The sequence below is a fragment of the Alosa sapidissima genome, chromosome 16 (genome assembly GCF_018492685.1).
Source record: "Alosa sapidissima isolate fAloSap1 chromosome 16, fAloSap1.pri, whole genome shotgun sequence".
NCBI classification, from domain to species: Eukaryota; Metazoa; Chordata; class Actinopteri; order Clupeiformes; family Clupeidae; genus Alosa; species Alosa sapidissima.
The window spans coordinates 17,233,550-17,244,463 of NC_055972.1; the positions used below are offsets into that span (position 1 = coordinate 17,233,550).

A 10,914-nucleotide genomic window follows, 5' to 3' on the forward strand; every position below is an offset into this window, starting at 1 on the left:
GTAAGGATTTAAATCCATCCCAAGGGGGTTTTAATGAAGGAATAGCTTGACGTGATAAAATAAATATTCAGGTTTTAAGGATTCCTCCACTAAAGATGCAATGTATAGTTTCTAATTCTAAAATGAGAATGTAGGCTACTTCTGTGCATTCTATACTGGTTGTTTGTGTCAGGCATTTGGGTATATTCATTTATGCACTGGTCTGGGCCTGAGAAAAACTAACAAATAAAAAGCCTGACAATCAGAATTCACAAGAGAAGAATACTTAGCGATCTGTAATTTTGTTATGCCTTAGTTGTTTACATCTGTAAGTACTTTTTGGACAATAAAAGCTACATGTTGTTTCTTACACTACCGTACAGGTATTTGCCTGAGGATTGAAATTCTAAATCAAAGAAAAAAGTTGTTAACTAATACGAAATACCCTAATTAATATTCATGATGTTCACTGTGGGGAGGCTAGAGTGAAGGGTGGGATCTCTTGGTGTCGTCAGTATGAGGAAGCTTTGATTCTCACAGTTGTGTATTTGGGTTGAAGCTTGATAGACCTGGCAGGTCTTGACTGTATTGACAAACTGGCCTCATTACCATGGGATCAAGGTCTCTCTCATGTGTAAGGCCACCAAGACCAACAGCATCCACCCACCTCACTAAACGTCAGGCCTTTGTTCTGCTTCCCTACAGAGTTCCTGTGGGTGAAGTCTACCAGTCCAGGAGGGGTCTTTGGACAACCATCTTGACACTTTAAGAAGAGTGACACCCACTGTCCTCGTGTCAGGGAAATAAAACAGTAGTGACTATAGCAGTAAGCAGAAAAAAATGTCCTTATAATGTACCAGTGTCAACCATTGAGAAGCCTACTTAGCAAAGAGTGCTTTTTATCTAGTATACAAAAGCAACTGACACAATTCTAGTGATCAGCATGGTCAATAGAATATATCTTTTAATGGGACACCTGATTAAAGATACAAAACAAGAGGGGCTCAGCCAACACAGGCAGGTGGCACCTCCCACTGGTAAATCAGAGCAAATGCTTGTATGCAACACCAGTAATAGAGGAGAATACTGTGTGATGCAATCTTGTTCAATAATATATCTCCCGTTTGGCTCATTTTTGGCCATAGGATATGATGGACATGGCTAAATCTCACTGTCAGGGCTGTAACCAGTATTTGTAAGTATATTTGTTATGCATACATAAGCTGTGGCTATGATGGATGTGTTGTTATGGAGAAAGTTCCTGATGGCCTGACAGTGAGATATGTGAAAAAAGTTGAGAGGTATGACTGGTTTTACTTTTTTTATCCGGCTGCGTTGAGTTTGGATGAGGTGTTCCTCGCGCTGTCTGATCTCCTGTCTCTGCCGCTGCACCTTCTCTCTCAGCAGTGTGGCGTAGCGGTGGGCCAGTTCATCTCTCAGACGGTACATACCCCAGTACACCTCTAGGTGGTGCTAAAAGACAGAGTAAAATAATTGTATTTAGGACAGGAACTTCATAGGATTTAATGCAGGGTGTCATCACTTATTGGATGTACAAAAATAAAACTGTCAACAAAGACATAATCCAAAGGATGACTGCAATGGCACCGTGCTTAATAAGAAGTCCCCACTCTCAGTCTATTTTTAAAAGATCTAATGAGAATGGCCCCAAAAGCTTCTGACAGTCTGAATGCTTCACAAAAGACTGGTGTGTCACTGTCTAGCATCAGACACAGGAAAAACAGATCAAGTTTTGAAGTGCTCAATCTTAGCTGGGATCTTTATTCATGCTAAGATCAAAACGGCCATATTTTGTGTTTTGTGTGTCACTATGTGTATTGTTAAAGCCAACACAGTGTATTAATGACTGTCCCTCTTCAGTGAGCCGTTGTTGTTGCTGCAGACCGCTTTGACCCATTCTCCACAAACATCCATCACTGCCAGGTGTGCAGGCCACATGATCTGATGGCAGCAACGTGATTCCAGCACAACCAAATGACCCGGTGTTGCTTGCAGCGACACCATAGTTTGGACTGGAAAAACGTGAGTCCTTTTTTCACTGAGCCAGTAGGAACACTATTGAAACAGGGTCTTGATGGATGACCCCCCAGAACCTGAATGGGGCGTTGTTTCCCAGTGCGCCCTGTGCCTGTGCTACCTGATCCTGAAGCGCTTTGTGTTTCATCTGTACTAGCTCATCAGGATCTGGGTCCAGGCCAATGAGCATTTGAAAGGTGGAGGCCTCCTTCTTGCTGATGGAGCTGAAAGTCTTCTGAGTGAATGGCTTTGCTTCATTGTGTCTCTGCCAGGAAGATGAGAAAAGTACTGTGGATTAATAAGATGCACCTTTCCCCCCTCTCTCTTGTAGCCTTTTTAACACAATTTAATACAGGCACCCAAACCTGTGAGTCCGTAATCACTTTAATCTCTAAGAATAATAGAGAATTGGACTATGAGGGGGACAACAGACCTGTCCTGTCCTGACAATTTCCTGCTGAGACTAATTAGCACTTACATAACTGTTATGAGGGGATTAGCTATGAAGGGAGGCCTAATGGCATCACCCCCCCCCCCCCCACACACACACACACACACACAATGATCACCCTGACTCACCTCATTTAATTCCCACTCAATTTCTCGGAAAACAATTTCATAAAGGCACAAACAGCATGGCTTCTGCACTGATGACAGATTACAGCCAACATCAGCAACACTCTTAGATAGCCTTTTTCTCCCTTATGTAACACGGGACAATTGAAAGAATTGGGCATTCAGTGAGTTACACAATACAACGTATACCTTGAAAGCAGCAGTGACCACAGATATAACCATCTACCAAGCAATCTGATTCAAAACAGGAAGATCATTTTGTTCATCACCATTGGCAATAATGACAGGTTTGGAAGAGGAGTGTTTAGCAGATTTTAACTTGTACTGAGGCTGACCCAGCATAACTGATGCCTCCTTACAAATTCAATAATGGAGAGATGCTGTTGTGACTGGAATGAAGTACTGCACGACCAGTTTGCTGAACCCTATTCCAAATCCAAAGACATCTCATATTGCTCGATGGTGTTTTAAGCCTGCCTTCCACATCGCCTTCCACCGTTGATTTAAAGGCACCTAATCCTAACCCTAACCTTAACCCAAGCCTTGAAGACAACGTTGAGGGCTTAAAACACCAAGAAACTGAATGCTCTAGAGATTGTGCTCCTTCTGTGGATAGAGGTGGTCTCTTGGCAACTTTAAACAAGGACACGCCGTGTTCCACTGCCTCTTTTCAAATACTCTTCACAGGTCTTTGAATGTTGAATTCAATGAAGCCCTCCTCTGTGGGTTCTCATTGGTGGCAAATTTGATGTCGCTTCCAAGAACACTGAAGTGCACAAAATGTCTTTGATGTTGTTAAGTTAGGTCGAGGGTGGTGTCTTTACCAATTCTTCAAATAGTGGTTTTGAGATGTGGGTGTGTATGTGTGGCTGATGTGTGTGTGTGTGTGTCTGAGAGTGAATATTTATGTCTTGTATGTGACAGTGATTTACTAAAGGCTCTGGAGAACACAAATAGAGCCCCAATTACATCAGTACTGCATATTTAAACACAGCTCAGGTGTGAATATGGAGTGCTTTCAGCCAGGTGAGTGTTGAGCCCTTGGAACAACTAAACATGGCACCAGTGTGTCAGATACAATATCACTTTACCTGTCTGTCATTCAAATCTTTCCCTCTGTGACCACACCTGATTGGCACTCATGGCTTCTTGACTACTGTATACAGTCCTTGCTTGTACGTGCACCATCCCCACCTGCATCAGTGCCCAAAACATCCCACCACTTAGCTCTATGGGTTAGCGTGTCGTGCTTCTCAGCTGCTGTAAAAGGATCACATGGCTTACTGAGCTTTGCATCGCAGCACATTTAGGCCTAGTGTCCCTCTGCATTAGATGACCTGACAGCACGCTGTGAGCGTGGCTGGGGCACCTTCACAGTGGCATGACCGGGCTTGGGTCTGACCATGCGTCACACATGCAAAAATTCAAGTGCAAGAGTAACAGTGCCATCTATGCAATTGCTGTGCCCATTTAAGTTACTGGAGTGCAGTGCATGTAGGTGTATACAAGTCTTGCAAAAGGTCTCCCAGTTTTCAACAAGGTCTCTGCTTTTAAAGCCATTCCCACATCTGTGTGCCTTGCTCCATTAGATCACAGGGTCACGTAAAGGTAAAGAGGAGGGAGGAAGTGAAGGATGGTGCAGGAAAATGTAATCTCTTTCCCATCAACCCCCAAACTTTATCAAACTCTCCCTCTCTACCTCTCTCTCGCTCTCTCCCTCTCTGACTGACTGCCTGTCCAGCCCGAGGGAAAAGGCCAGGCTACCCGCTGGCAGCCTCCATTTGACCACATTCCCAGCCATTTATGGGACGAGCGCCCAAACAGGAAGTGGGTGCTTTGTCACCCTCACAAAGGGGGCACTGGAGAGGTGGCAGTATTTATCAGCGCCATTGCCACAGCAACGGGACCAGGAGGGCAAAGGCGAATAGAGTACGGTGCTGCAAACGCGCAGTAATCTCGTCTCCCAGTGGACGCGGTGACCGAAGACGGCCTTGAGTGATGTCATCAAGCATATAAGGATCTGCACGTACACACACACACCACACACACACACTCACACACACACACACACACACACACACACACACACACAGCTTTAACACTGTACTGCCATGAATCAGAGCGACACAGTCTGTCAGAGTTGATCCATCCATCCATCCGGCCATCTAGTCCCAAGCCAACAATGAGAGGGAACAAGCTGTGTCTGCCTTCAGTTTACACCTCAGCTAAATATCAGTAGTCTACACCTTCCCAAGGCAGACTTTGCTTTGTGGGTAGCCCAGACCCCCAGAGGAGCTGCAAGGGGTATAGGGAGGGAGAGAGGGGGTAGGGGGTACAAACTTACAAAGAATGGAACACTCAGTGTGTGGTAAATGAACATTCTGAAAGCATACATAGAGAAGAAAGAATGCCACCAGAAAAAGAAAGCGACGAGAGAACAAGGCAGACTAAAAAAAGGTATGTTGCAGTTTGTAACCAAGGAGACTGTCTTCTGTTTCTAAAGTTGCTTAATTTTCCCTCTTTTTCTCTCTCACACACACTCTGACTTGCACACACACACACACTTCTTGAGGCTGATGTCTTGGGACAAACAAACAGATAAGGAATGATGTAAGGACTCTGGACAAAGACGGTGTGAACAGTACAGACCCCACTCAGACAACAGACATGAATGACACCAGACAGAAGAGTAGCTTGCTTGGTGGTGAGGACAGTGGCCTGCAAACAATATGGCCATTGAGGCAACACAAAGGCTAACAGTTACACAACTGCACTCCACACACGGACATGCACACAGGTGCTGAGAGAGAGAGAAGAGAGAGTGAAAGGGAGAGATAAAGAGAGGGGGGGTAAGAAAGAAGCTGTGTTAGAACATGTGACATCACAGAGTATCACAGAGTGGTCTGTCCTTGTGCAAAGACCCTTCTGTTGACTAACTTATGCGGACATGCATGAGGACGAGGGTGCGACAGACTCAGAGAATCTATACCACACAATGAACAATTGCAAGGAACTGTCAAACAACAACTAAGTGTCACTTGTTTTTCTTTTCATGAAATTATTATTTTGAGATGGTAATGTTGTCATGGTTGGTTACCTGGAACATATCTACACATTGCACACTCGTGTTTTGAAGTGTTTACCTTGTTTTTAAGATCAGGAGACAGATATGTATCCAGTATGGAAGGCAGAGTGCATTGTTGGTGAACTCTGTGAGACTTATATGCCATGGCATGGGAGGGACAGAATCCTGTAAAAGTTAACATGGAAATATGGTGGAAGTAATGTTGAAATGAGCAATCAAACATGCATTAGAGAGAGAGCAAAAAAGAGAAAAAGAGAGAGAGACAGAAAGACAGAGAGAGAGAGTTTACAGTATTTATAGTACTTATAAGTGTGATCACATAGGTGACACACATCTTATCCCTGTTACTAGCCAATTATATTAAACAACATTCACCATTAAAATATTTAGATAAAACACTCACCTCTCACACCCCACATCCATGCACACAGAGAGAGGGGGGGGGGGTACAAAAACAGATAGTTTTTCCTACAGTTCTACAGATTTCCACTGTGATAGAGGAATGCGTGCTGGGTCTGTGCTAAAAGCCTAAAACATGGGTGGGATCACCCACAATGCGCCATTGTTGGTTCAATATAACTATGGCAACCGCCAGGGATACAGTTTCCAATTCTCTGTTGTCACTTGCCAGCTTGCATGTGGTGATTAAGAGAAATAAAAAAAAGTATTGCAAATGATAAGCGACATAGGTCTAATAGGTCTTCTTAAAGTTCGCCACTTGTTTTGCTCCTTGCTAAACACTCAGGAGCCTATGGAAGACCTACGTAATAGTAAATTGGATAATGCACAAGAGTTAGTTTCAGCCCATGCCCCCTTAAATGTCTCAACAATTGATAACCGTTCCAAAATTAGTCCTAAATACTGACTGAGTGCTGCAGTTCTTATAGTAAATGTTGGCCAAAAAAAAACAAAAAAACAGGCTATAGGTGTTCCACTTGATTGTTAATTGTAATACTGAAGACTTGTTTAACAGTAGACCAAGTTCGCGCCTGCGCAAGCGTAGCGTTGCCATAGACATGAGGACGCACTGTAGACTACACGTTCACTTGTTGGGTTAAAGCTGCTTGCATGTATTGTATGCAAACTGAACAGCATAAATGATGAAGACTAGACTTTCAGGGATCTACAAATCTATAGGATCTTCTATCCAAGAGCCACTACGCTATGCATGCGTGTTCTTATTGAGTAATCACGACTTCGTGTTGAATTAAACTCGAGCTCTTCATAAAGAAATTGTGATTTATTTCGGAATTCATGGCGACGTTCCCTGTCCCTTTATTTCCCATTGCGATGAAGTGTTTAGCGTTGCTCTTCCATTTAAGATGTTGTCCGGTGTCCAAGCACGCTGACGAGTCCCCAATCTCATTTAGTACTGAACATAAGAGGCTTAGTTGCAACAAAGAATCCAAATAGACTAAGTGGTGATGGCAGTGATGTTTCGGTCGGTGCCATCCTTCGCAAGACTTTTGACACTTTATGCAGAATGGCTATTTCTTCCTGTCATAGCCTGTTTACAACAGATAACTAAAGCACCAAGATAATATCATGCTGTGCAATTGTATGAGAGAGGCCTGTTATAAGTAAAGCATCAATACTTTGAAACAAAGATAGTTTTAACAAGTTTTATTATAAAAAAGTGACAGAAAAAAGCAATACATTTGGGGTCCCCTGACCCTAGTGAGATTGCATAATAAATACTGTACAAACACGGCTTTGTTATGAACACTGGGTAACAATAGCTTTCCCGTGTCATCAACTCGGTAAAGCGATAAATAATATTGTTTACAAAAGATAATTTGTCCCCTATACGCTAAGGCGCATAGACACCGTTCAGGAGGCTATTGTTCTCTGGCACAAAGGAAGAGTCTCTAGGCAAGAAGATCAAGATAGCTGCTGTCATTTAGAAATTCTTCATTCTCACCCACATCACATGTTATAATAATATACATTTTCACAAAGAAGCCAAAATGATAAAGACAGCAGTGTGCAAGAGGATTTTAACAGTCGTGTGACAGTCTTAAGTGACAAACAAGCTCAATCAAAACACCACTCAACATCTCTCAGTTCACTGTGGCTGTGGCAACTAAGTGGGTGACGTTCTTCGTTCATGTCTTATGAACCATAATCAAATCTAAACTAAAAGTGTCTCCAGTTCGGGTCAGAGTTCAAATTAATAGTCATTTGTCAGCTTTTCAAATGGGGGAGGGATGACAGTCTGTCTATTTTCCCAAAAGCAGCAGCACTCTCTACACCTTTGAGCCATTCTTTACATTTCCTCATGACTGTTTCATCCACATCTCCATCCTCTTCCTCATACTCGACATCGTCATATTTGTACTGGTCGTTCAGGAGGGATATCTTGACAATTGTCCTGATGTCATCTCCTGGAGTCTCTAGCTTGGCTACCGGCACTGTGCTTTTGGAGCCGCCTTGCGTCCTCTTGGAAGGGAAAACCCGCCTGTGTCTGAAGTCTCCTGACGCACAGCATTTCTGTTGCTTGGCCATCATCTGTTTCTCCAAATTGCGCTTCTGAATGACCAGGATCGCCTCTGGCGTTAGACTCAGAGAGAAACGAATCTCCTCGTCCCCTTCCTCCTTGCCGAGCGAACTTCGAGAGGCATACTTTTGACTCCTCTGCGCCCCAGACTCCCCGGAACTAGACCGTGGGACGCTGTCGCAGGAGTTGCCCATTGATTTGGGCACAGCGAGACCGGAGTGCTTACTCTCGGTTTCTCCGTTAGCAGCCGACCTGGGAGCGGACGCCTTACTCAACTGTTGCTGCGGCTTTCTGCTAAGTTGCCTCAGGTTGCTCGATGGCCACGACGTGGACAGTTTCTCTCGATCAGAGTCTTTTTCATCCTTCGTTTTACTTCCTAACAAATGTTGAGTAGGCACAAGGTTTGACTTCTTTTTCCTGAAGAGCTCCTTCCCAGGAGAGGAAATCCGTGGATGGAGGCTTATGGGTGGAAAAGGCATTTTCAGAGTGGTTAAAGTCAAAGAAACACAGTGGAAATGCAGATGCCTTTGGAAAAACAGATGTGAAAAGGCTCCAACGCATTAAACTGAGCAACGACGAAATATATTCCCTGACATCATCTGAACGGACAGAGACTTTGGTCGGCTCCTTCTGTCATTGTAGGCAGTCTGTAGCTCCAGTGCTGAATGAGCTGAGCGCGCTGTCGTCGCTGTTTTGTTCTGTTTGGAGGGCGTGGCTACAATGTGTGTCGGTATGAAGCACGTTATTGAAGTCAACAGCTACGACTACGTGTGGAATGAAAACAACCTAAGAACCCCCCATGAGGTGGTCTATGAATGATAGTTACCCACCCATCTTTTATAGAAAATAATTTGTTTTAGTTATTTTCAATATTTTACTCTTTTAAGTGATGATACCAAGGAACTGGTTGGCAGAATGATGCTGAAATAGTGTAGTGCAATTATACATCCAAAGAAAGAGCTAACAGGCCCATACATAGCCATAATGATAGCATCCCTCAAGAGAACAAAACATCACTTGTAATGAATTTCCTTTCCTGTCAGTTGTGGTTTTGTTTGATGTCACTGATGGGACAGGTTGAGACTAGACTGTCCCTGAACCTTCAGTTTATACACTAAAACTGTGACCTTGAAGTAGCCCAGAGAGGGAGGGACGAACGTTAGACATACAAACGGCCCTACACCATTATTGATTTGTGGTGCGCTTTCACAGGCATCTGTAATTTCACAGCGACCGCTCCTCAGTGGCCTGCCCACAGCCAGCAGTGTATTAGCCTCAATGAAATTAAGCACAAATCAATAGGCTTTTTCCAGCACTTTGAAAACAGCTTAGCAAAATGCTCATTGTAATTGCCAGAAGCTAGCCCTCCCATCAATCTCAGATTAAAGATTAGGCAGACTGAACATTCATGCGTCAGTAATACCTAATCTATAATTGTAGTCTATGGAGAGCCAATAGTCCTAGTTAGGAAAGGCATTTATTACTATGAGGAGGACCAATGCAAATATAAAGTATGTACAAATATTAGCTAGATCATGGAAGTATTGATCTTCAGAATTTTGTAATGTAATCCATTCTGGGAACTTGATATCTGAAAGATGCCACGTGGAAGCTTTTGTTCATGTGAAGCAGAGCCTGGCTCAATCATTGGTCTTTGCAGTCACTTAACACACAAATAGAATTAGTCAAACAAGCCCATTGAAATGACATAATTCAAATAACATTATAATCAAATTGTGTTTATGTAATACATTCTACCAACAGGCCTCTCATTAGGGGCTTACATCTACACAAGACTTTATCTGATTTGATTTGATGTGGAATAATTTTATATCACAAGAATTTGTCAAATCACAGAAGATACACCAACATTACATACAAATATTGTAAAAAGTATAGCATCTACAGGGGGTAAAAACTTTAGGGGTCAATATCTTGAATCTGACATCCTTATGAATAACATCCCAATTATATTTCTCAGAAAAGCTATTACAACAGTTATCATGTTACAATGCTGTTATCATGAAGGAAGTCCAGGAAGAGGCCAGTACAATATGTTCTGATATACCCAGAGTCATTGCTACTGTGCTTTACATTACAGGGCAAGACATGATTTATGGCAGATTTGTTATCACTCTCGTGCAGACAGGGAAACTATAGGAGCTCACAGAAGTCACTGTTATCTCCGTATTTATTGGGACCTCAGTTCTGTGTGCTTCAAAGGGCTTCTGTTGTTCGTGAGTGCCCAAGCCTGTAGCCGGACCGAGAAGTAATTTATATACACTGTGGCCTCATTATGTAAACATAAACTTAGACTTAAACCACCATGGCCTCCCCACCTCAAAGCAGCAGGACTGCCTTCCTTACTGGAAGTCACCCTGAGACTCTGATTTATTCCCCAGTAATTGCACACCACATTTCTTTTTTATGGGCCTGGGTAGGAGGATGAAAGGAGGAAGACAAGCCACTCCCTGTGACACCCTGTGCCTTAAATAAAAACCTGTCCCGACTCCCAGACTGAAAACGCAGCCGAAGTTCTCGATACTTCACACACTGGCTGTTGTGCTTCTTCTGACAAATGCAGAGCTGCAAATGTACACATTCCAACACCAAAAGGCAGAATTGCTGTATTTAGTGCACTTCTACTAATGAGTCCATTTAGTGTGCTTGAGTGTAGATGTAGACATACTGACATGGATGTGTTCTCCCAGTCTCAGCCTACATATCTATGGAAGTGTCA

General features: G+C 43.2%; 2 protein-coding genes across 2 annotated transcripts in view; both read right to left on the reverse strand.

Annotated features, from left to right (window-relative positions):
• The window catches only part of si:ch211-130h14.4, a 12,855-nt gene extending 6,688 nt beyond the window's left edge, over positions 1-6,167 (reverse strand). Inside the window, exons 1-4 of the mRNA XM_042066209.1 lie at positions 6,081-6,167; positions 5,736-5,842; positions 2,138-2,281; positions 1,297-1,452 (exon numbers count right to left, since the gene is read on the reverse strand). Coding sequence (XP_041922143.1) covers positions 1,297-1,452; positions 2,138-2,281; positions 5,736-5,842; positions 6,081-6,096 — 423 coding nt within the window. The 5' untranslated portion in view covers positions 6,097-6,167. The remainder of the gene's footprint in view (positions 1-1,296; positions 1,453-2,137; positions 2,282-5,735; positions 5,843-6,080) is intronic.
• Positions 6,168-7,285: 1,118 nt separating this feature from the next.
• On the reverse strand, positions 7,286-8,822 carry prr18 (proline rich 18). The gene has a single exon (XM_042065854.1). The coding sequence runs from the start codon at positions 8,651-8,653 to the stop codon at positions 7,862-7,864; it is 792 nt and encodes a 263-aa protein (XP_041921788.1). The 5' UTR covers positions 8,654-8,822; the 3' UTR covers positions 7,286-7,861.
• Between the last annotated feature and the right edge of the window lie 2,092 nt (positions 8,823-10,914).

What these genes read in the sequence shown, in the direction of transcription:
- prr18 (XM_042065854.1), bottom strand. Translation starts at nt 8,653, where the DNA reads ATGCCTTTTCCACCCATAAGCCTCCATCCACGGATTTCCTCTCCTGGG.